The following is a 27,077-nucleotide window of genomic DNA, read 5'->3' on the forward strand; positions in this document are numbered from 1 at the left end:
ATGGAAGCAAACCTGGAAACAAGAAACTTTTTTTTGGCCAGCCAAACAATTCTTATTGGACTGAACGGGCGCCATTTTCAGTCCTGTATTCAGCTCAGTGGCACACGGATGGTTCATCCAATCACCTGCCAAGTACTTTTTAAGTGCCTGCCCTTTTCCAAACAGTTTTCAAGGACGACTTGTAACAAACCATCTGGTGTGTCAGGTTAGCAAACTGAGGCAAAGACTCCTGAGTGAGTTGAAAAGGTGTCAGGTACTAAGAGGGTACGAGCTATGCTTAGCCGACAGCTTCACTAAATACTTTATAACTGGACGAAAATAAAGACATCAGCCATCACCAGCTATCATCTTTTATTATCTGCTGTGTTACAATCCTCCAAATGTACAACTCATGACATTTACAACAAACATTTAAGTTTATAGTAATTTACGCAGTTACTATGGATACATCTCCACTGGCATGTGTCTTTTAGAAGAGCACTAATCTGATAAATAACCATTCATACCTTTTTAAAAAAAACAAAACAAATAAAAAGCGTGGGCCCAGACCAGGAAACACACCGTTGGCGTGTTAACAGGGTGTCGGTACAGTGTCGGACATGCTGAGATTATCATGTTAGCAGAGATCCCTTCCACTAGAAGAACCAACCGTCATATACAAAGAGGATCCTGTGTGGTGGCGGCGGTCAGGCGGTTCAACGGCTGACTGTTCTGTTTGCGTCCAATTGCTTATTCACGTCTGAATCCAGACTTTGCTCCACGCTGCCTACCCCAAACAGTACATTCAGAACACACATACATACTGTAAACACACATGTAGGAATGGTGGCTGCTTTGTTTCGTACTGTTAAAATGACACTCCCTTCTTTTCTTACAGCACACATCAATGTCCCCGGTTTTGGAGATTTTCAGGGGTATTATTGTATTATTGTGTGTTATAACAGGATCAGGGAGTGAATCATGATCTTGGCTGTGGTCTCATGCCTATATTGACTTTGTCTCTTCTCGTTCTTGGCTGCTTTTCAGTTGTTTACTCCATGATTTCCTGCTACCCAAAAATATTTGTATTGGTATTTCCTTGAGTTTTGTCCACGGAACTGCAAACGGAGGAATTTAAACTGTAGAAATCTTGGTATGTAGAGGTTGTCAAGCATTGATTAGAATCATGATGCATTTATTGAATCGATGTCGAGCTTTTCATACGGTTCATAGAGTTCTCGCCCTCATCTTAGACTGTCATATCACAGTTCTGCATCTCTATTTCCTGGAACTTGGACATTTGTGTCATTTCTGGGAGTAATGTTGAAGATTTGATCTCACTGGAGGGAAGAAAATCTTGTTAAGTTGATGTTAGTGAACTATAATGTGGAAAATCTGTCGGGTGGGTGCGAAGTAAGACGTAAAAGACAAGGATGTAAAAGACTTCATGGAGCATTTTATTGTACAGTTTGTATTGACCTTTCATGGTCAGACTAAAATTCGAAGAAGTTATGTGTTTTGTTACTTTTAACCTACCCGACATTGTTTTTACCCATCTTATAGGCAACTTAGAAGATTGTCTACCATCCGTTAATGTCCAAGTTTTAATGATAGTGATTCAGGACTGTTTGGCAGTCCTAAGTCAGGGCGAACAGAGCTCCTGCAAGGAGTTGAACATCTCTACTGTTCTTTAATGTCTTATATTTCCAGTTGGAAACACTATTAAATCCAATTTGGACTTTTTCTTGATATAAACCTGACTGCACGCAGTCTTGGAGCTAGACTTTGACTACAGCTCTGTGCTTCACCGGGTTCTTACATAGTTCTCTTTCAACAAACATGGGGTGGAGACTTTAACCTTTAACTTCACTGTACAGCTGTTGGAACGGGGAGATTGTGTCTGGACAAGTGCGGAATTAAAAATCGGAATAAAATCTCGAGATCCATGTTTTTAAAGAACGAGTGCAAAAAGAAGAAAAAAGAAAAAGGAGTGTACAAGACTGGAGGTGTCAGTAGAGGAGGGCAGGCTGTACTTTGGAGTATGCGAGCAGTAGAGAGGTAAAATGAACACTGGCACACCTTCAACAGGACTAAAACATGCACAGTTTCTAGTCAATTTATACTTGAGCTACATGGGACACGACTGGGCACATCATAGATGGCGGCTTTTTCTTAAAAATGAAAGAAAAATCACGACAGGAAGGGTGGTTTTTTTTGTAGTTTTGTGCATTTTTTTTTTTTTTTTTTTTTTTTTTAACTGTTGGGTTACCGGCGGATGGTATCACAGCTATGGTCGTAAAAGAGAGTTGTTCTCTTTATCTATTGCGTTAGGCTGTCTATGGCGCCTCAGCTCCAGTGGAGCTACTTGTAGCAGAAGATGCATGCACAAGTAGAGGTGGGGACCAGGGATAGACTGATGTGTTACTTGATTTAGAAAAAGAAAAAGAGATGGCTTCCACCTCTTGAGCGTTTGACTCAAAAAGCATGATGGGTGTCAGTCTTGTAAAGCCTGGAATGAAACCTGCCTCACCGTTCCTCGAGGACGTGCTAACCCACCTAAATAAATCTCATTATTATGGCTTTCAGAGGAGAGTTTTGGTATCCCGTGGTGGTCAAAAACAGTTTCAGAGGCTCTTCCACCCTAACAGTGATTCATTCTGGGTGAATTCTTATCATTCAACATAAAAATTCAATTAGAAAATGCTCAGATTTACTGATTCATACATCAGCACAAAATATTGCCGGTCTAAAATGCACATCAGTCTAACCCCAGCTGGAGGTGGGCGAGGCGGAGGGTTGGGGATAGAGACGTGACCGTATGTCTGGCTGGCAGTTAACGCGACATGGTACCTTGGCACATGACGATGGGGCACAGGGGAGAGCAGTCATGAGGTGTCGTCGGGTGATTAGGTGGTCAGGCAGGCATTTGGGTTGGGTGGGGTGGGCGTGGTTTTGGGGGTGGGGTGGGGGAGGGGCGAACACAGTCATTTAGCTCTGGGCAGTTAGTCGCTGCTCCGTGAGCGACGCCTGGTGTGATACCGTTTTGTTTTCGTGAGCCCTCAGCTTGGACACCACGTCGATGAACGCCAGGCTCTGGACTTCTTTGTGGAGCGGCTCTGAGAAGAGAAGAGGAAAAAAGAGAAGATAGATTTTTAAGTCTTCGTAATGAGAGACCTCATAAAAGAACATTAAAATATTGTTCCCATTCATGAAATAGTTTCAGTCTTTTCAACTGTAGGTTATTATGTATTAAACACTTCTTGCATTGAGGTTCTACATTAAAAGTCTTCCCCTCTCAGGTACATGTTAATCTTGTATTAACCTTATTCTACATTTTTACATTCTTATTGCAGATTCATGAGAGTTATGATAACGTTTCCTAAGTTCCTGCTTTTATTGTTCATTATTTATCTATTTGGTGTTTTTTGTTACAATATTACAGTTCCGTCCTTCCTGGCAGACTTTTTTTTAATCTAAAGCAACATACGCATGAGTTAATACAACACAAACATGGATCTAGTAGTTAGGGGAGAAAAATGTGTGCAAGTGCTGTAAAGCCAAGTTCAGGTCCAACAGGACATTAGTGTCACCAGGCAGTGCACAGAGGTAATGAGTGCACATATATTTTAAAGTCCATTAGGGGCCAAAGTGTTCATGAAAGAGCAGGGTCTTAAGTGTTTTCTTAAAAACAGAGAGGGACTCTGCATATTGAATGGAGCTTGATAAGTCATCCCTACACTGGGGAGGTTGCAGCAAATAGCATCGATAGCAATAGGCCACTTTCTAAGATATGATAAAACATATACTTATAAAACAGTATAAATTAGGAATAATGGTATGACTGATAGAAATCGGAAGCTGTGGTTGTTAATATATTGACTGTCACAATTTCAAAAAGTAACCATTACCAACATCATCAAAGTTTACTGGAGAATTATCTGCCTATAAATACTGTCTTGTAAATGGTATGACAAGTAAGTTGTAAAAATATCAATATCAGGAATATTAAAAGTACTAGTGTGTGACATTTATGACCCGACTCAGCTGTGACATGTGGACTCACCTGATCCCATGACTGCACAGATGAGGATCATAGAGTTGTATTTGATCTCTGGTGCACTCCTCTCATCTGACAGCAGCTTGTGAAGCACTGACACCAGACTGGCTCCGACAAAGTCCTTCTCAGCTGCAACTGAAACCCAGAGAGACAGTCTTAGTGTATCACTGTGATTATTAGAAGGGAGTGTTTCAGTATTCTCGAGTGGAATGTTCTTCTTCTTCTGAGTCAAACACAGTTTAAACCTTTGAAAATGTAAAGTATAAATATCAGCTTGTGTTTGGTCATTTATCTTGGTGTGTTTTGTATCTGTTTTTATGAATGAACTTGTAGCTGTAGGAAATGTGAGACCCTTACGCAGTGTACGGTGCAGTTGTGTGTATCCATAGTGACAGCTGCTGTTCAGGAACAGCTGCATCATGTAATTGGTCTGCTTCGTTTTTGATCCATGCTTTTAGCATTTTTAGTCATGAATCACGCTGGATTCCTGTCTAAGTAAAGCAATCCTACAGATCCTCTATCAGCTGCTAGAACTCAAAAATAGAAAAAGAACATTTATCTCTAAAAACTGCTGTGTAAGTCTGAATTAGTATCTTTGTTCCTCCGTTCTTGCTCTTACCCAAATCCAGCGCCGCTATGAGACCCAGAGCCACCAGCGCTTCATTCTGCATAATCATGTGCTCGCTTGTTGCCATGGTAACTAAGTGCTTGACTCCTCCTCCCTGGATGACAGTTCTGACCACTTCCTGAAATCCACGAAAAAGAAAAAAAAAGAAAAGAAAAAGATTGCAGGACAAACAGGAAAAGGGTGGAAGATAGTGCATATCTGTGATTTTCGATATTTATTCTGCTGGTTGATCTATTACATAAGCATAAACAATAAATAATAAGCACTAAAGCAATAAACTCACTATCTAACAACTAAAACCACTTAACAGCTGTCAGGTCAAGGAAGGATTTTCTTCACTAAATTATGTTTTACATGTAACCACATATTCTTGTTGATCTGATAATACAGGAGATTCTTCCTACAATGTGTTTGGAGGGCAGGTTTCAGCACTATGTGTAATATAAGTATTGTATAGACTTTGTAAGAGCGGCGTGGTGTCTGACCTTGGACTTGCTGTGTCTGATGAGAGCAGACAGGAGGCGGTTGGACTCGCCCATCACTCCCGCGTGATCTTTGGCTTCACACCACTCCACTAACCTCTCCACCAGTTTCCCATTGGTCCCCAGCTGGTCCGCAGCTTCGGCTGAACCAACACAACACAGAATAAAATGCATTTCACTTTATTCAATTTTCACCATAAAAAAAAAAAAAAAAAAAAAAAAAATCATACACAGCTTCTCAGTGTGTGAGGTGACAGTCAACATTCTGGTGCATACTGTAAAATCTCTACCTTGTGTATCAATGAGCATACGTAATGTCCCCAGGAGTTTAAACTGGACTGGAGGCATCTCTGATTGCAAAAACTTCAACACCACATCTGCTACTCCAGCTGACAGCATCTTGGATTTGTTGACCACTAGAAAAAGAGAAACAGTAGAGTTTAACACACTAAAACACCATCCTAACAATATTAGACAAAGACTGATGCCATTTGTCTTATTGTAAGCAAATATATTCATTGTACTGTATGTAAGAATATTGGTGATACTTAAAGGAACAATGTGTAGGGGTTTAGTGACATCTAGTGGTGAGGTTGAAGACTGCAACAAATTGAATAGCCTTCCCTCTCCCCATCTAACTGTGTAGGACAGTGGTCTCCAACCATGCACCTGTAGAGCTACTGGCCTGCATGTTTTAGGTATCTCCCCACTCTCACACACCTGATTCTAATTATTAACTTGTTATAAAGCAGCTGAAGCTTGTTAACGAGCTTGATGACGAGCCGCTCATTATAAAATTAACAAAACACAACAATTCTTATTTTCAGCTGATTACATACTGAGGCTGGGCGATATGGACAAAATCAAATATCACAACATTTTTGACCAAATACCTCGATATGGATATTGCAACAATAATGTAGAGATGACTGTTGATGCTTTCACAAAATATTTACACTATGAAACTTTTATAATAATCATCATTAATGTGGATTTAAAGACAACGTGGGTAAAAGGTAAATAACAGAACAGCTAGAACAGTCTGCAGCATTTAAAACCAGGGAAAGACAACACTGATGACATATCGCGATATCATGATATCCAGAATCTAAGACGATGTATAGTCTCATATCCCGATATCGATATAATATTGATATAGTTCACAACATTATTATATACTAATTAACACATACTTATATTTCATTTCTGCCATGTCTGATCAGCTAGTTACGTAAGTAAGTATTGTTTTTTGTTTAAGTTGCAAGTTAAAGAGATGTGACTGTGCAGTGATGATGATGATGATGATGATGATGCACCACATGATCACAGCTGATAGTGAGTCCACTGGGATCCATTCAGGTATCATAGATATTGACACGCAGTGGTAGTAGCTCACCAGGTATGGCTAGGTTCCGCAGAGCACTGAGAGCTGCGTGCTGAACGGTGACGTTGCCTTCCTCCACGTGTCGGTCCAACAGCTCCAGAAGCTTCTGCACAATCCCAGTGTCCACCATGTGGATGCAGTTCCCGTCTACACATGGAAATACACAACATGTTAGAGGAGATACCTTAACATTGTGTCATTGTGTACCTGTGGCTCATAGTGTTAGAAATGATTTATTCAGTAATTCCAGTAAAACATCACTTTCAACACTGTTTTTCTGTTTATTTTTGTTGTTACACATCACTCTCAGCTGACGTGAATACAGATAAGAAGAAGTAAAGATACAACAGCAGCAGCAGCAGCTGTTTTTACTTGGTTTTACTCTGCAATGTCATTATTTAACTTCATCCCACGACAAAGTGAAGTGCGGCTTACCGTTACGAGCAAAATTAGCGATAGCCAAAGCTCCAGCCAGCTGCAGCTGATGGTTATGAGATGGTATCCAGGACAGCACCCTCTGGAAGACGCTGCCCTTCCCTCCCTCAAACAGCTTCTGCATGGACTCATCTATACAGCACGGTGGAGACAATACAAGTCAATACATCAGTCATACAGATAAATGATTTAAAAGTTGACTTAAAACCTACCTTTTTAATACGGCTTATATTTGAACTTTATTTTCTTGATTCTAATCTGTCTCTTATTTGATGTTTTAACCTGTTTTCCTTCTTGGACTATCCATTTTACTCTATTTTTATGTCCTGATAGTTTCCAAACTTTTATGTCTGGTTCTACGTCATCACATTTTCTCTTAGTTGTTTTATTATTTTATTTTCTTATCTTTTTTTTTTTCTATCCCCACCCTGTAATGTAATATGTAATATTATGTAGTAATGTAATACCCCACCTCACATTTCTGTTTTCTCCCCACTTTATTTATGACTTTATTATATTATTTATTTATTATATTTTATTATCTTTTATTTTATTTGGGCATTCTGAATTTTTACATTTCTATCTTATCTCTTATTCATGAGTTATTATAGCTTTTCCTCACTTTGTTTTTATTGATTATTTATTTATTCATGTATTGCTTGGTTTTTCTGTGTGTTGGCTCATTTAAACAGCAGCTGGTCTGAACAGTCACAGCCCATCATCACCGATCGGAGACCTTGAATGGTTCCAGCTTCACTTTCAATCACAGGAAGAACAGTGAAGTCGGTCCCCGCCAATTTACCACTAACTAATATATGTGACATAAGACGTCGAGCTCTGATTGGCCAGCATCCAACATGTTGTCTACCGTAACTCTTGGCAGCGAGACTTCATCACTTTGATATCAGATGATAGTTTAATGTGACACAGTGAGCACATTTATCAAGCAGCAGCTCAACATGTTGACCACTCACTGCTGAGACTTCATGTATCAACTGTCACACAGTGCTGCTGCTGCTGCTGCTGCTTCACCACCAATGAAAGGAGAGCATGGACATCATTATGTGACATCCACGTCACTCTTGCTGAGTCATACAAGATTCATATTCAATTCATATGACTCAGAAATGTAAAAATGAAATTAGGCTTCTTGTACAGAATTAAAGACCATCTGTCATTTTTAAACCATCAAATTATTGCTGAGTCAGCTTTAAGATCTGCATTTCATATTCTTGTACTTTGATTATTTCAGTAGCTGTTTCTCTTTGTATCACGAGGTTGGTTGGAATTCCTTACATCTCATGATATTCATCTATCAAACTCTAGTGTTGAAGCTTCCAATCTTCCTCACATCTCTTCTCTCATTTCAATCTTGTGACTCCTATAACGACTTAAATATCTCTTATATAAGCACTTATCTGAAGCTGGATTCTTCCATATTAAAACTTTATTATCTCTTTTTCACACCTCTTGTAACTATTTTGACTAATTTGGTTGTCTGATTATGAATGTCTCCTGTTCTCTGGTCTCTCTAAAAATATATCTTAACCTCAGTGAGAATACCTGATGAAATAGAGTTGAATAAAATGTGATCTGATGGGGCCGGTAAGATTAATAGCAGAGACCAGTATGTATATTTTATCACCCCATGTTCAAATCTATTCAGTTGCATTAAAATATTTACATTAAGGCTGAATTATTCATTCTTATCAGTGCTGGATGAAGGACTCTTCAGACTGTTCATTTATATTTATGCTCATATCGCAACATCAATCTCCGTAATTACGCAGACAATAACCTGTTATATATCTCTAAATTCAAATGATTATAGCTCTATTAACGACTTGATTGCAGCTTCTTACAGCTGAATCAAGACAAAAGTGAGATCCTAGTTATCGGAGAGAAGCTGAGAGAAAAAAAAAATGTCTCACACCTAAATTTATTCACACTAAAACACCAAGGAACAGCAAAATCCTTGTTATCAGTGACTCTGACCTAAATTATGAATGTCACATTAGAAACACGACAGTGTCCTCCTATCATGCTTTTATCTCCTGCAGGCTGGACTATGTAATGCTCTCCTGTCTAGACCTGTCACGGAAACTACTTTTGTTCTACGATATATTGTCTCAGAAATAATCGCGATAAATGATATTATTGTCATTTGAAGATCATTTTATACCACTGATATAATGATAATAGAATAATGTAAGGGGGGGGGGGGGGGGGGGGGGGGGGGTGAGATTGGAAAGTGGGTGCTAAACTTGTATAAAAACACAGACTATCATTATGGTTGGGGACAGAGTTATTATATTTAATTCTTCTACAGTCTCCACTCAGGACGTACACAGTGAGGAATGGAGGACACTACTTGTTTAGTCAATGTGACATGAATATCCTCTTAGCTGCTAATGTGAAGTGTGGCAATATTGAAGTCAAAAAAATGATTAAGGTCATGTCCATATATCATATGATCAGTCCATATATAGACATGATGATGCTGATAATTATGTTATTGTACGATGAGTCAATTATTATTGTGACAGGCCTACTCCTGTCTGTGTCATTTGATCCTATTAGACATTTAAGTGAAACTTTGTCATAATCAGCATATGAATTCTTGAGTTTTGGCTGATTAATGTGTTATGTGAAGTCAGCGCAACCGTCACCTCTGACCGCTGGAATCTAATCAGTTCATCCTTGAGTGCAAAGTGGATGTTTGTACCAAATGTTAAAGGCGTTCCTGAGATAATACATTCAGGAGAGAATGGGACGGATGGACAACCTGAAAGCATAATGCCTTCGGCCACAACTGTCACCAGTGTGAAGGCCTAAAAAAAAAAGACAGCCTGTAAATAGACAGTCAAGTTGGAACTGAGTATTATTATTTATTTTAGGGAGACATATTTACATTTTTCATTTGATATGTATTTATTTAATGTATCTGTATTATATTTGATCACTCATTTATTTATTGTCAATGACTTAATTAACAAACATATGTAATTGTGTTTTCATATAATCCTGCTTACCTCCAAGCAGCAGGAGAACCATGAGGTCGGAGGCAGTCTTGAGTTGGGCGATGTCCTCCTCCCTCTCTCCGTCCACAGTCTGAGCCACAACATCCAACAGACACTCCACCAAGCCCGCCTCCACCAGCTGCAGCTTTATCACATCTGGCAGGGGGGGAAAAAAGGACGAGACAGTCAGGGAGGAACACTGAAACAAGCTGCTGCTGCTGCTGCAGTGCATCATATGATATATTAGCACACACAGGACTGCTCTGCATGTGAAGCTTGATAGACTGAATGTTCGTTGAGTTTTATTCATTCAGGAAGTGTCAGTGAGATCAAGAGAGAATTAGGGATCATTTACATATAAAAAAAAATATTAGAAAGTAGAACGTTGAATGAGTGATTGTAATTTCTGTTTGGTTTGCAGTAGATAAGATATCGGAGTCAATACTGCTTCTTCTGTTTAAAGGCTGTTGTATCTGCGTCAGCCACAACAAACTGACAGTTGTCTTTATCAGCCCTGAAAAGCCAGATTGCTTCGTCACCATGAGCTTTTCCACTTTTTTTCCTCATATTTTATAAACTAAATGATGTGTCCAGAAAATGATTGGCTGATAATTCACAGCATAACCAGCTGTCTGTTACAGTCCTTTGTGAGCATTTGTATTTTAAGTTTTTTAACCCCTATGTACTGTTCAAGGTCAAATTTGACCCTTTAACATTGGAGAGCTCTAAAAACACCATATACTATTTTTTTCAAATTACTTTTCCTAATGTGACCGACAATACAAACATGGAAATAAAATGCATCATTTTTTACATTTTTAGTGCAGCTGATACACATTTTTATATGTGCAAATGTACAAATGTCACCTGTTTATTCAAAACAAAACATGTATTAACGACTGATGGGGAATTTATGAATGTGAATTGGTGTAGAGACTAGTTATGAGTCACAATATGAACAATTTGTGACGGTTAAAATCATTTTGCAATTTTTCCTTTCAAACCATTTTAATGTTCGGACAATATTGTGACTGTTTAGTCTCTGCGGAGACCAAATAAACAACACGCAGAGTGACAAATGAAGACATGTTGAAAGAGAGATGGAGAGGCAGAGAGAGAGGTTTCTCTAGAGTAGAGTTAAGTAGGACGTTGTCCTGGAGACTGACAATGTGGGAGCGCCCAGTGTGCCTGGAATGGTGATAACAACAGTCTGTAAGATGCTCTCTCTCTGCTGCTGAAACACACATATACACATATACACACACACACACACACATGCACACGTTTGAAAAAGAGCAGCTGAGCGAATGCAGGAGCTGTCTGCCATGACTGTGCAGTTAGCAGCTAGACTGGAAAGCATGACTCACACTAAGAGGATCATTTATTGTACAGTACGTGGACATGATTTACGGACAAAGGTATGACGGAACGCTGCAGTCCCTCTGTTTGTCTTTGAGTCTTCAGACTTTCCTCACAGTGCACGTGGCTCTTTCTAGAACTAGAAATAGATCAAAAAAAGAAAAAGAAATTACCATTTTCTGCAAGAGGAGCCAAAACCTCAAAAATCATTTCTTTCTTCTCGTGCTCCGTTTGCTTCTGGAAAAGACGCACCAGCTCCTCTGCGATATTGGTGGAGGCAAACTGCTCTTTGCTGGACTCTGAAAACACAAGAGGAGTATCACAGACATGTCACGACAGAGATCCTCTTATCTACAGATCTAAACCAATCAAAATACAGTGAGACATCTGATGAGCATTGCATTTACGTTCATCTATTAATCAGTTAGGACTATGATAACACTGATTTTTTTGAGCCACGTACCATTTTTAAGTCCAACTGAAATCACATTATGTTCATTTTCGCTGTTTCAATTTGTTTTAAAAACTTTTTAAGGAGAAAAGATGAGTTGTTCATCAATGTATGGTCACCTTTCATTGATTATCTATCAGCAGACAGGAAATAACTCCTGACCATTCATAGCCCCAATCATGGGATGCACATGATATGGTTACTGATGACTAGTTGCTCCAAATTCTCATGTGTAGAGCGGACCAGAGACAATGTTTTGTTTAACCTCATTTCATTAGTCAGTATATTGATTTTGCTTTATTACTGTTATTTAATCTTATTCAAGTACTGTCATGTGTGTGTATGTATATTTATTTTTTATTTTTTATGTAGTTTATCAGTTTGTTTAAACATTTTGATTTTAACATTTTTAAGAAATATGTGGATATATATATCAGAATTGCTCCTTCAGTTTCCCAGCTACTAGTCGTGTTTTTGTGTGTTTGATTGACAGTTGAGTCAGCAGACACACATACACAAATTTACACTCGAAAAACTGTAGATAACAAGCCTAGAACAGACAGATTTCTGTGGTGTTGGAAGAATATAATGAGGAGGAAGTCATTTAGCATCTAAACTGACTGATGTTGATGTTTGCAAATTGACCTCAGTGGTGAAGTTTTCTGATGTTTTTCTCTAAGGAGAACACTAGACATCATTTACAGACTAGAGTCAAACTTACATTCTTATTAGTTTCTCCCAACTTTTAGCCTAATATTTAACATGACAACTGATTATCTTCTTAAATAAACAAATCAGACAATATCTGACATAGCCGATTAACAAAATATCGGCTAAACAACTACTTAGATATGCTCACCGAGCTCAGCCAAATTCCCAAAGGCAATTAGACACATTTCTGTCAGCGCTGTGTTGTGGGAGTGGATGCCTAGCAGCTTCACCAGAGTGGGGATCACACCCATATTGATCAGCTGGGCTTGTAAAGAATCTGAGGAAAACAGAGACAGACAGAAAGATGAGAAGTCAGTCTGTTTTTTTTACTGTGTGTAGGTTTGAGACGACAAAGAAAAAAAAAAAAGTTAAACGTTTTTTTTCTTAAACACTTAATTCTGCTTCCATTGACCATACATGATACCATAAACAGACTGTAAATGTGCATTAATACTAGTGAAATAACAACAAAAAAAATCAATTCATGCCTAATATTTGTTTAAAAAATTACATTAAAATCACTCACACTCACACATTGACACACGATTAAATATATAAATCAGCTAAAATATGCACCGAGGTTCTCTTTAAGACAGTTACGTGAGTTAGAAAAGTACATTTGGCTGCTAAGATTCCCCCAAAACCTTACAAAAGGAAATGTGTAGAAGCGGTTGCCATTTCACGGCAAGACATGGTAGAGCTATTAGAAGCACCTGGACAGCAAAAAGAAAACATTTAGATTTTGATTTGAAACCCCAGAGCTGTTGAATCAGTGGTGGAGGGACGCAGGAGAGGGTAGAGGAGCACAACAGGAGAGAGAAGGAGAATCTTCAGATCCTTACGGAAGGTCGACCACGACAATATCACCACTCAGAAAATTTTGATTTAAAAACCAACAGATGCTACATGCCAGTGTTTAACCTTCTGTAGAATCTATTGAGACACTGCAGTGCATAAATCAACTTGATTTCAGAAGAGTTCAGAAACAGAAAGGGCAAGAAGCATTAGCATTAGGGCTAGGTATCGGTACTTGATACCTTTAAGGTATCGACCGAAATAAATCGATACCAAGTAGCATTGAAAAGTCTCCCGTCAAACGATACCTGCAATCGATCCTTTTTGCACCCAGAGATATAAAATATGACTATTTGTAGGGACTTGCTCACAGCCAATCAACGCAAGTGTTTTTCTATTTAATGCGACATGTGATTGGCTCATTGCCACAGCAGCTACAACCCGTCTGTGGTGCTGAAGTCGTGGTGAATTTGAGTTAGCCCGTTTAGCTGTTCAGCAGCCAAGATGTCACCTAAACGCTTTAAAGTGTAACTACACTACACACCTGTTACACCGGATAAAAGCAAGTGCACATAATGTGGAATGGGTATCGAATGAATTGGTATCAGTATCACTTTAAGGGTACTTGGACTGGAACTGGTATCGTCATTTTTTTAAACGATAACCAGCCCTAATTAGCGTTGCTGGGAAAATACTGCCACTAAAAAAAACCACCACTTCATCAACTCACCTGTGGTCTCATTTATAATGTTTACAGTGTCAGCATCAAGGTATCGCAATTAATATTAATATACCAGTATGTTAGCATACATTAATGTTTACACAGTATAAACAAAGCACCTTCAGATATTACACTGTAGCTATCTAATTCATTTTAGCGCATGGTAAGTGCACTCGTCTGGAATTATAATGCATTCACCTGCATTAAACGCCATGATTCAGTGTTAGTAAGTGTGCATTAGCTAGATATGAGAAGTCAGCTAGATGCTGAAAGCTGCTGAAAGCCACAATAACTCATCTCTTCTTTTTAAATGTAAGCCCAAAATCTCACGCCTCCCACTCCAAAAGATTCAACCATCATTGCCAAAAGACACCTTGGCAGGAGTTGCAAGTCTGTCAGACACCATACCCGCTGCTCTCAACAAGCCTTGTTATCACCAAGATGCAAACTGTAGAATAGTCCAGAAAAACGTGTGTGCAGTGATACAGTGGATTTATCAATTTTTTTCCACCTTTGGCCAAATCTGTTAATTTAAATATAGTGATAAATGGGATTTAGAGCACATGTGGTACTACCTAGTAGGCACCTAGTTAAGGTGGAAAGTGTGCACCTTAACATTACTTCCCCTAATTTCCTGCCATCTCTCTACGGCTGGCTATCTAATAAAAAAATAACAGGCCCAAATAATGTACTAAAATAAATTCTTCACATATTATCCTTAAAAAACTTTAAAATGAATCACTTAAAAAAACATGTGTGTTAACCCATAAGCCTTATATTATCAACATACCTTTAAAAAATCCTCATAATCAATCGATACAAATCTATAAATAATAAAATGTTCTTTTCCTGGTTGCCTCATGAGATTCCGCAGCTCTATTGTATTTTTTAATCTCTTCTTTCATTATTAAAGAATCCTGCAAGTTGTTCCTGCCTCCTTGTTTACTATAAATCCTGTATTCTTAATCTGTTTTAATTGTTATTCGGTTAAATCTTTTAATGAAAATATGAAAAAAGCAAAAAAAAGCACTAAATCAATAGATGTATAGATGTATTTGTAAAACATTATTCATGTCAGACATTCCCTACAGCTTAAAGGAATAGTTCATGATTATGGGAAATGTGTTTATTTGCTATCTATTCATGCTAAGCTAACCAAACTTTGATGCCAGCTCTATACTATGACACAGACGTTACAGTTATCTTCTCATCTTACTCTCGGAAACAAAGCTTGTTTAATCACATGTCCCAAAATGTTGAACTACACCTTTAACTAGCCTAGCTACAGTATGCTAATGCTAACATTTAATTCATAACAGACACTATCATGGTGTACAGGCCTAAGAGCAGCACAAAAGAGTGTAGATAAATCCTCCATAACTGTTGAGTGTGTTATTTTTGTAATATTTGAATTCCATCTCCATTATTCCAAGATAATACTACTAGTTGTTTGGTGCTACATTTATGCTTTATGCTAAACAGAAAGGAGGATTCAGCAGCTTGATACTTTCATCTGTTAAGAAGCAAGGAGAGGAACTAGCTGATGGATGTGTTCTACCTGCTGAGTCTATTTACAATGCCAACTTACAGGGGCTAGGTAGAGGAGGGAGAGGAGGTACCGCTACTATGAAACCTCTCAGCAAATATTAATAACTGCAGATTACCTCAGAGGTAGAAGTTGGAAAAGCAAAAGAGAGCATGGTAGAAAAAGATCAAGAGAATGGTCAGTCCAAAATAATTCAACCCCTTACTGTCTGTAAAAAAATAACGTGACATCATCTGCGTATAAAGAGAAGATCCGCTGATTAGTTCAAATTATTTAACAGTTGTTTCTCGGGGGAAGATGGTCATTACCATTATCATTGCTATAGTTCATCAGCATGCCACAAAAGACAGTCAAGAGCTTCTCATTTTCCGGCTCAGTATTTTGGAAGAGGGATTTAATGTGTTCAGCTACTATCTGAGCCCCTCCTGCCAGGTCAACTGCATTCCTGCCCTCATCTGCAAAACAAAGAGGCCAGGACACAAATCAACCACAAAGCAAAGGAAAAAAATAAATAAATTAAAAATTAAATAAAAAAAATCTGAAAAAAATACACATAAAAAGCAACGTTAAATAAGCAGACAGAATATACAAATCAATGCTAACTAAGGCTAAAAACAGTCACAAAGCTGCATAAAGTAAGTGCAAAGTAAAGAATTATGACCACGGCTGTATGACAAAAAGCTAATCCAAGTCCTGTGTGCAGCGAATCAGGATTAATGTGAGGCTGGTTCTCTAATAAAAGGCTTTTTATTATTCAAATCTATACAAAAGAGTCAAATTTTTAATGCCACAATTGACACTGGTGGCCATAATTCTTCCCTTTTCTTATACAGTTTCTTCCTATGTGTGACAAAAGAATAAAGCTAAAATTCGCTTATTAAATACGATAATTTTGCTGCAGCCAAAAACTCAACAACCGCAAAATCAAAGGCTTAGAATCTTAGAAAACAAAACAAAAATATAAGCTTGAATAAATTGACTGCTGACAGTGGATATGCTTGGTATAATCAAGCCTTTGTGCGCTGTCCATTTCTAGATCCTACTCCTTTCAAAGCAAGCTCACTTTACCTTTGATGCTGTGATTTATTACAAATGACTTCATCTGTGTTGTTTCGTTTCTTTGTTTGCAGAGAATAACAATAAATGCACAGTGGTCTCTCTGGGAAGGCTTTGTCTGGTAGGACAGCTGCCAAAGGAAGCGTTAGATGAGTCAGCCCCTTTCAGTATAAGTGTGTTCGCTACTTCCAGTCACACCTGGCGGCCCAAGTCGCCTCACCTCACAGCACTGCTGCAATGCCAGGTGCTTAATATCGTCCATTTCTGTTCTCTTCACATTAAGCTGCTCAGCACTCAGCTTGTTTTAATGTGAATGCTGTCATTGTTCCTCGAAGTTCCCAAAAAGCATAAAATCAAAGATACAAGCAACCAAAATTAAGTTTCCTTGGGTGCCTGGGCTCACATTACAGGTCTCAGTGGGCTTCTATAGAAATGCTTGTTAGATCATCTTACATTGTCTGAAACCCTTTTTCTGATGATGGAACGGTGGAAACTCTGACAATTTTTATAATTTTCCCAAATACACAAGGGGACAATCACAATTGGTTAGGGGTGAAGAGGTATGAAAGTAACAAAACTAGTCTGAAACTCTTTATTTAATTCTTCACACAACTACCTAAATCACTTTTCCTGTACACAACTACAGCAGCAGTAAAGACTGGATACACCTATTGGTACCAATTTAAGGGTTTTTCTTTTTCTTTTACTACTTTTACATATGGAATCATGTAATGAACAAAAAAGGGTTGAATATGTTACATATTATCGATTCCTCGTAGTCACTACTGTTTGTCTTGATAACAGCTTTGCACACTAGTGGTAATTAGGGCTGGGTATCAGTACTCAATACCTTTAAGGTATCAACCGGAATATATTGATAGGAAGTAGTATGGAAGGGTCTCCCGTCAAACGATACCTGCAATCGATCTTTGTTGCACCCAGAGCTAGAAAATATGACTATTTGTATGGACTTCTCACAGCCAATCAGCGCAGCGTTTTTCCATTTAATGTGACATGTGACTGGCCCACTGCCACAGAAGGTACAACCCATCTGTGGCATTGAGATGTGGAGGAGTGGTGGCGGCTACAATACGCAGCCCTATTGGTAATATGACTGTATTGGCAATGACCATCATTTGTTTTTCATGACAATGACCCACAATACAACTCAAAGCTCCAAGACCTATTTGACCAACAAACAGAGTGATGGAGTGCTGTGTCACAATCACCCAATGTAAACCCAACTGTGACGTCCCTCCCTTCCTTTTACTTAAAAGGTTGCTTTGACTTCCTGGCTCAGGAGCTAGTGGGTGAGATGAGGGAGGACATCAGGAAAGTACCTCCACCTGGGTAGTTTAGGCCTGAGTCTATTTAGGAGGCTTCTTTGTTAACCCCTCTCTGTCTTCTTTGATGTTGATAATACGTAAATGTTATTTTAGAGGCTTTATACATGTATGACTCTTTTTTGTCGCTGACTCGGAGTCGGTTCGTGACAAAATGGGGGCTCATCCAAACATTTTTTTGCTAAAGTTAAAGCCTAACTTGATTGTAACAATGAGGGATTATTTATTGGACTGTTTAGTTTAAAACCTTATGAATATTGTGGTATCTGCATGGCATTTGTGTCAACCTTGGTAGCAAGCTTAGAAGCTTTTTTTTTTTTTTACCCATATGTATGGGTTTCACACATGAAATTCAGGTTCAGGTCACACAGCTGAAATGGTTTTGGATTAGTCGGACCTCAGAGTGAAAGGAAAAGCAGCCAACGAGTGCCGAACATATGTGAGAACTCTGTTGGTAAAACCATTTCCTCGTGAAGCCAGTTGACAGGGCGCCAACAGTGTGCGAAGCTGTCATCGAGGCAAATGGTGGCTGCTTCGAAGAATGCGAAATATGCAACATTTGTACTGTTCCCCCGCAGCGAGACAACAAAGACATTGAATTGGTTGGAGAGAGATCAGGAGGCAGCGTGGCCATTAGGAACAGGTGGAGACACTTTAGCCTTTAGACGTGTGTTTGAAGCATAATGAAACCTTTAGGGGGGGGGCGGGGCTCAGACAAGTGGAACGAGCTGCTCCTTCACATGGAAAGAAGACCTCAAGGGGTTCAGACATCTGATCGTATACTTACCCTCATTACCTATTACCTTTACTATAACTGATAAAGATGTAAAACTACTCAATTATGTTATTACATGACTAAAATTGAACATTAATACGGTTTGGTTCCCTTGTCTCAATATTTGTTCATGTTTTCAAATGTTTAATCAAAGTCTTATTCCCATTGTGACAGTATGACAGCTTTTCTAACTTTGTAGTGATTACTTGATATCCGCTAAAGCGACTGAGGCGTCTTCCCTATCAGCGTGTGTTTCTTTAAAGGTGGCGAGCAGCTGCTTCTCCACACTCTCCCAGCGTGTCTATCATAAAGCGGTGCCAGCCCCGCCGAGACCCCCCTCCGCTCCAACAAATGTCACATCCCGCCAGATTCCGCAGATACCCAGCTTTTTCGACGAGAGGGAAGGAAGTGCGCGCCAGAACTGACAGCTGTGATTAAAGCCTCTAAAGCTGTCTGCGAAAAAAGAAAAAAGAAAAAAAAAAAGGGGGGGGGCTTAAACTCTGCTGTTTGGAACATTCACTAATCAAAAAGGGGTCTGATATTGGAGGGTTCAAAAAGGCGCCACGTGGAGCCTCAAACATGAACACATCATTGTTAAATGGACTGTGATATTAAGTTTCATTCCATATCACGTACATGTGGTTCCAGCATGTCTTTCAGCTGTAAATGAGAATGAACTTGATGGTTTTTAATGAGCAATAACCCAAGCACAAATTCACACATTGTCAAATTAACTACTTTCAACTCTGAAAAGTTTAATTATGGGTTTTTTTTGTGCTCGTGCCCTGTGAAATATATCATTATCAGAGGGCTTTGTGGCTCATAATCATATAAAGCCACTGTTGGATCACTTTACTCATGACAAGCGTTGCGTTTTTGGGTCGTGATGACTGTCAGCTGTTGTGTCACAGAGGAAAGGAATATACCCAGATTCAACAAGGATTAGACTTTTCTCCAGCTTTGAGGCGGGTGCTTTCTTCCTGTGGCGGCGGTTGCATCGACAAAAACTGCCTGACAAAATAACACATTTGCACTTTGAGGTATATGATCTGTAATAAAAGGCTGTTTACAGTGTTAGCAGGTAGCAGGTGTTCTAGTCATGTAAACATCACTTTAAAAAATCTTCATCTGCTGCTGGAAGTATAACATTAGGCACCAGAGAACATGCTATACAGTTAAAGGAAGTGTGTTCTAAAAGTATATAATCAAATATACTCTTCTGGCACAAACCTGCAGCTCCTTCAAGGTGAATCCTCCCGAAATGTGATAAAAAAAACTACCTTCAAATTCAATTGAGGCTTTTCAGGACTAAAAAACAGCGAGGTAGCAAATAGAGGACACGCTCTGCAGCAGCGAGCGAGTTATTTACGGCTCAAAAACAAACAAAAAATAAAAATAAATGGCATCACATGTCTCTGAATGTAATCCTATAAAGTTGTTAAAGGCTGTGTGGCTGCTTAAAAACATCACTTTTTGTCTGCTGCAGTCCAAAAGCACCATCGTTTTTTTTTTTTATGTTTATGTTCTATTGGCTCTGTGGTAGTGATGTCCGGGCTCAATGTTCCTTAAAGCAAAAGCAAACTCCTACTTACGGCTGTCATAACAGATGTTGCCAAGAGCTCGGCCGGTCTGCAGTAAAACCTCCTGGTCGCTGGAGCTTAGCAGCTGAATTAGAGGAGGGATGAGGCCGGCTTCGACACATGGACTCCGCATGAACTCTGGAGAGAAGCGAGCAGAACACATCAGCATAAATTGGAGGATAATTGCATTAAAACAGTTGTACTCATTGAACTGCAGCACTGCCCATGAAAAAGCAATATATGTAGAGAAATGACAGAGATAGATACAACAGTATAAACCATATGATCTCTATAGGGTGACTCTCCTGTTTCTTACAGTATATTTAATGTTAATTCAAAGCCATCACTTCCTGCTGCTCGTGTTTCACATTAAAAGCTTTTCATTAGCGAAGCACCCAGAGGCTTTTATTTGAATGCAGTTACAGGAAATTTAATACATTCATTACTGAGGTTAGTACCAGCTGCTGCTATTGGCTCCAACTTTGCATGCATCAACTTTGTCAGCATTTTTTCCCCCTCTCAGCTGATCAGTTGTAAATACTGCAGGGGGAGGATGTTAAAGAAGCAGCAGACTCTTCACTACATCCTGCTGTATGGGAACCACTCACAGCTTGTGACTGCTGTTACTCACAACATGATGAGATACAGACTACATATTATGACCTGTTCCTAAAGATACTCTTTTTTCCACATTAATATTTTGTATTGACCTCCTCTGTGGACTAACCCGAAGATCCCACTGGCCACGAATGCACCACGTTGCAACTGCGCCACAGTTCACGCCTCTGCACCAGGAGCGTTTCTGAAGCACAGCATATCCGCCTTTTAAATCAAGTTGCACTGTTAATACAGTAATTACAGCAGCCCAATCAAATCCAAGTGCCTTTAGTCTACCGTAATTACTGCAGGAGCAGCACAACTAAACGGCCCGATTTTGTTAGCTTGCTCAAATTTAGTTGATTTGGTCATTTTCCTTCATTTTTGTGCTTCTACTGTGTGTTTCTTTATCTGTCTGTATTTTCTTGTTTTTTGCTGAAACGCTATCAGGAGTCTGCATGGGTTGTTTTATTTTGAAATTGTACCGAATGCTCTATGCTGTTTCTGTGTCTGACCTCCTGTCCAGCTCTATCTGCTCACGTATTTATAGGGCAGTGGAGTGGAGAGACACTTGAGGGACGCTTCTGAAACGTACTGTGGTGCGCTTGTTGGGGCTAAAATCATTGACTAGAGTAGCAGCGATCAGCTGTTGGAGCTGGAACGTGGCCGGTGGAATCATGCCAGTATTAGGGATGCACTGATCCCATATTAATATCCTATATCTGCCCTGATATTGATTAAATAGCTAGATCGTTTTAAGTCAAGCCTCCTGCCTTCAGTCTTTTCCACATGGCGAGGTATACAGTTTATTAAACCAACAATGGTATCGGATCGGTATCGGGTATCAGCTCATTCTTAAAGCCAAGGTATTGGGACTGAAAAGTCAAATCAGTGCATTCCTAGCTGTAATATTTTAAAGTTGTGACTAAATAACTTGTTCTAATGATCAATTAATTTATCTTTTTTTTCCCTTGGTTAAGCGACTATTTATTTGATCTGTAAAATATCAACAAATAGTAAAAAACAAATGTCCAGAGCCCATGATAACTCTACAAAGTGTCTCACCATACAAAAATAATCTGTTTCTTGTCACAGAGCAGTATGATAACCACAAAAGAAATCACTTTTAGGTATTTAAAAACTAGTGAATTATTTTCCCTTTAGCTCAAAAGAATTGCTTAAACGATTATTCAATCATTAAAATATTTGCTGACTAATTTTTTGCTGGCCAACTAATCAATTAATCAGCTAATTGTAGCAATATCATATTTCTTCACAGAGAAAGTGAAGAAATAGATCTGTGATAGGCTGATGCAAAAATAAAGCCACAAAATGCACACACACAACACAAACATATTAATGAGGTGATGGTGGCTGATGCTTGGGACATGTTATAAACAAAGGTAATGAAAGATAAAAATCAGTTTAGGCTTATGTGTGTGGATACAGACAGTTTACAGTCCTCTCTGAGTCACTATGTTCTTTGCAGACGATGTGTCACCAGCGACCCTGCTTTGAATAAGTAACCACGTTTTCTGGTCAAACATGCGAGGGGGGGGGGTAGTACACCACTGCTGCTGTTTTAAACTAACAAGTCAAATATGGTAACATTAAATCTAGCCCCGGTGCAGCTTTAAACAATCAAAGCGTCAGATAGAGAGGGAGCTGTCTTTAAAAGCCCCGGCAGTCGTTTTCCTGAAGCGGAGACAGATAAATGCCAGCAGGTTGTTGCCAAGCTTGGCAAACTGCTGCAGGAGTGATCATTAGCTGCAGTCTAAAAGCTGTCTAAAAAAACCCACAAAAAAACCCCCATTCATTATCCTAACCTTTTCTTGCCCTGGATTCTTTTCACTTCTGCTTTTCGGGCTCTAAAAGCTTTTTCCTGTACTCACACGGAGGCTTTGTGGAGACTGGAGTCTCTGTGACAATGCAGTTATGCAAGCTCCAAGTCTTTACACAATAAGCTCACAGTCAATGACAGCTCAGCTCTGAAATGCCAAGAACCACCTGTCAATCAAACTGATGGTACGGTTTGATCCATTCTATTTTTATAAATAGAGAAGTTGTAACATATCCATAAATGATAAGGTTGCTCCATTCACACTCAATGATTAAGACAGTCTATAGTCTTTTTATTTTTTTATTATCATTCAATAATATTTATATTCTTATTGATTTTATTCGTGTTTACTTTTGTCTTTTTAATCTCTTTTTTAACCTAGTTTTTTTACTAACTTCGTCCTTTCTTTTTTTTAAAATTAATTTATTTTTTATTTTACTGAATTTAATTGAATAAATCCTAAATCTTTTATCTCTTACCTTGTTTATTTAAACTTAGTTTTTTACTTTAATTTTTAATAAACTTTTTCTCTTTTTACTTTTTTTTACTCTTTACTTTCTTATAAATCCTAAATCTTTTATCTATTTTATTTCATTTAATTTTTATTTGTCTTAATAATCCATTTTAACTTAGTTTTTATTACCTTTTAATACAATTTTTCTGTTATTCTCTCTTACTTTTTATTTTCTCTTATTTTATTTCAAATCTTTATTATAAATCCTAAATCTTTTTTCTCTCTTATTTGTTTTTTATCTTTCATCATATTCCTTCCCTTTCTTTCTTTTGTCCTCAGTCAATCAACTGTGAAACACTTTGAACTGAATACAGAAAGTCAGGATTGTTCCTGGGTGGATGAGGCTTCGGAAAAAAAACTGAACCTCACCATTTTTGGCCACCTCGGCTATGATGTTGGCTACTTTAGGGGTGCAGGAAGACTGGGGGTTTAGCAGGGTGGGGAGCAGAGGAAGAACACCCATCTCCTGGATCTTCATACTGGCCTCTGTGTCTGCAGGAGAAAATACACACAGTTCATGAATGGATGCTTTCAGAAGTACAACGTATCTACATATTTTACATATTCTTAGTTTCAACACATCAAATTTGGGATATTATAGAATATAAGACACATTATTATTGATTATCCAGCTTTCTGACTCCATCATTTCTATACTGAGCTGCAATTATCATCAGTATCTGACTTCCAGCTATGGATATCCACCATGTTTTGTGAGCCAACATTTATTCTAATATGACTAATTACTGTGCTCTGCATCAAAAATATAATCTTCTGGTTTCCTGTCATATTTATTATAATATTGTGTCTGTGTTCAACCTCAGCATTAACACCTGCAAAATGTCACTGAAATAGAGGCGAAATGACCATTATTGGAACCCAAATCAGTTCTGAGTCACACAAACAGCTGTCTGTAGCTACAGCTGTGTTCACTTAATGTTGTTTTAAAAGGACACTTTTTGATAGTGGCTGTTCACAGAGCAAACATTTGGCTTTACAGCTGATACCATGTTAATAAAAACTGTTATCTACTAACTCCAATGACAATGACTTAATATCTGTGTGATTCAGCTCAGCAGGTACTGGATCGATCACATCATCATATGTGGCTTTGTAGTAACCAATCACAGCAGCGCAGTGTTTTTTTACAGGCTGGAGAATGTCATCACACTTATGAGTCAATTATTATTGTGACAGACTTAGTGATGACTATTGGTAATAAAGAGTTAACATTGGTAAGAAAAGGCAATAATCGAAAATCTATTTGCAACCACAGTATTCAAATTTTAGGGTTAGTGTGTGATTATGTTCTTGATTAATCGATGGACTGTTTTTTTAATGGTCTAATATCAGAAACATGATGTCAAATGACTTCTTTTGTCCAACCAACACTCCCAAAACACACACATATTCAGTTTGTCATGTACCACCAAAAAAAAGCATTCAATTCTCACATCTGAGACGCTGAGACCAACAAATATTTGGCATTTTTGCTTTGAATTTTTTATTTTTTTTGTTAAAGGCAAAAAAAAAAAAAAATTCAATTAGTCTAATCGTTGCAGCTCTGCGCCATGATGTAAACCAGGCATGTCCAAACTATTCCATAAAGGGTCGTGTGCCTGCAGGTTTTTGTTCCAACCGATCAAGAGAACATGATTTGACCAATCAGCTGTCTGGAGATCAGTTGATTAAATGAATCAAGTCTGGTTTTCTCCTGTTTGGTTGGATTGAAAACCTGCAGCCACATGAACCTTTTATGGAATAGTTTGGACATCCCTGAAATAAAACAATAACTGACTATTAGAGACATATGGAAGGATGCAGATTATCACAGTGATTCTAACAGCAAGATGTCATTACTCAGCCGTCTGTCAAACACCGCCATGCTGCCCAACAAAAAGCTGCGGCTCAACATTGACTGCTGCTCTTTAGATTCTGAGTCATGTGCACGAATGTTACTGGGTACAAATGAGGCAGATTGCCAGAGAGATTAAGAACAACTTAAATCCTTCTAGCTGTGAATCTGAGCTGTACTCACTGTTTTTAGAGAGCGCTTTCACCAGGCAGTCCAGACAGCTCTCCACGCTGTCGGTGGCGCTGTCTGTAGACGCCAGCTTCAGCTTCTCCAGGGCTTCACTCAGGTTGTCTGGAAAGAGAAACACATCATTTACAAGAGTTAAAAATGTTTGAAATCAGCAGAGAGAGAGAGAGAGAGAAGAGAGTGAATCAGTCGTAGGCTTGAATCTGGACACATTTCTTCAGTTTCTTGAAGCTGACGGCAAAGCAAATGTTTTAAAAGCAGCTTTCAAACCTCTGCAAATTTACCAATACCACTCCAGCTGGCTCAGTTGTGAGAAGTCGACGTTATTCTTAAATCTCTGTAACATCTCCGTGCTCAGTGCTGGAGTTACGTCCTGTAAATTACCATTTTTTCCTGACAGAGGGAAGACGAATGCGTACAGTTTTATGTTGCTGTCACGCAGGCAGACGAGCTTTTTTAAACCGGCCGAGTGTTTAAGCGTGGGGAGGTGCTGCAGGTGCTCTTGATGTATTTCACTGTGAGACAGCTGCAGGCACACACTGCAACACAGAGATTTAGAGCGACCCGCTAATGGCTAAATTACAGCATTACAGAATCTGAACTTGTACTATTCCATCTTTGGATCCTCCAGAAGCTCCAACAGACCAACTATTTACTCGTTGAACTAAGACGCCCCCCGTTGTCAGGGTGGGTATCGTTATCAGGATGGGAGATTTTGGTCACATCACCCCAGCTAATGGAGTGCATCGGGAAACAGAAGATTTAGATTCATCTTACGTTTGTTTTCTGATATGCTCCATTTATTAAGAACAGGACTATAGAAACATACTAAAAAAACCTCCAAACAGCAGCATAAAAGGTGCAAATATAGTGTAATAGTTTGTTTATAACAAAATAACTGTCTTAACTAAAAGATTTTAGTAGTTAGATATAATATACATGTTCACAAGCTGTAACTATGATCTAAAGCCGTAATGAAATGTTGATGAAATATGTATTTGTATGTGTTTTTGCACACATTTTGCATGATGATATGTATGAACGTTTCGCTGTGGGGTTAACCATAGTTGTTTCTTTAGAAAAGACACACCACTCAGAACACACAGTCTGCCCACAATAACCCTTTTTCACAGCAGACATTTGGACTTGGTGATAGTATAAGTTCCGTCACAGTGAGCCGTGACAATGTGACACATTTCTATTATTTAAACGTGTGTTTTTTTTCCCCTGCTGTGACACGTCAACAGTGGCACAACACAACCACTGGCTAGCAGAAAGTGTCAAGAGAGATAAAAGATTTGATATGAAACCTGTTAGCAAAGCATTTTGCAGACCTGGAAACAAGCAAACTAGAACCTGCTACTGGAAAAAAGCAAAGTAGCATCATCTGTTTTTAATTTAATACATTTTGATTATCTGCGACAAGATTAAAAATTTGGCCTGCTCTACAAGATAATAATGTGATGGCTACCTAGCAGAGCCCCACTGATATAACAGCTGGTGTTAACTCACTGCAGATATATCAGTATTAGCATGTATGGAAGCCCATGAATGACAAGAGATTTTTGAAAAATCTATATTCTGTAGTTTAGACCTGCAACAATTCAATTTAAAGTCGATTAATTGATTAGTTGATCACCAGGAAATTAATCAGTAATATTTTTGATTATCTAATTGTTTTAGATGTTTATTAAAATATCAAAATTGCCAAACATGCTCATTGCAGCTTCTCAAATGTGAGAATTTGAGCATTTTCTGCATCA

General features: G+C 38.6%; 1 protein-coding gene across 1 annotated transcript in view; it reads right to left on the bottom strand.

Annotated features, from left to right (window-relative positions):
- Window positions 1-343: 343 nt before the first annotated feature.
- rap1gds1 (RAP1, GTP-GDP dissociation stimulator 1) overlaps window positions 344-27,077 on the bottom strand; it is a 28,992-nt gene continuing 2,258 nt past the window's right edge. Inside the window, exons 2-15 of the mRNA XM_062444358.1 lie at window positions 25,312-25,419; window positions 23,643-23,765; window positions 20,335-20,460; window positions 15,877-16,023; window positions 12,655-12,783; window positions 11,518-11,643; window positions 9,998-10,141; window positions 6,966-7,097; window positions 6,543-6,677; window positions 5,437-5,562; window positions 5,150-5,289; window positions 4,656-4,782; window positions 4,043-4,171; window positions 344-3,095 (exon numbers count right to left, since the gene is read on the bottom strand). Coding sequence (XP_062300342.1) covers window positions 2,968-3,095; window positions 4,043-4,171; window positions 4,656-4,782; window positions 5,150-5,289; window positions 5,437-5,562; window positions 6,543-6,677; window positions 6,966-7,097; window positions 9,998-10,141; window positions 11,518-11,643; window positions 12,655-12,783; window positions 15,877-16,023; window positions 20,335-20,460; window positions 23,643-23,765; window positions 25,312-25,419 — 1,820 coding nt within the window. The 3' untranslated portion in view covers window positions 344-2,967. The remainder of the gene's footprint in view (window positions 3,096-4,042; window positions 4,172-4,655; window positions 4,783-5,149; window positions 5,290-5,436; window positions 5,563-6,542; window positions 6,678-6,965; window positions 7,098-9,997; window positions 10,142-11,517; window positions 11,644-12,654; window positions 12,784-15,876; window positions 16,024-20,334; window positions 20,461-23,642; window positions 23,766-25,311; window positions 25,420-27,077) is intronic.

Source organism: Scomber scombrus, chromosome 23 (genome assembly GCF_963691925.1).
Source record: "Scomber scombrus chromosome 23, fScoSco1.1, whole genome shotgun sequence".
NCBI classification, from domain to species: domain Eukaryota; kingdom Metazoa; phylum Chordata; class Actinopteri; order Scombriformes; family Scombridae; genus Scomber; species Scomber scombrus.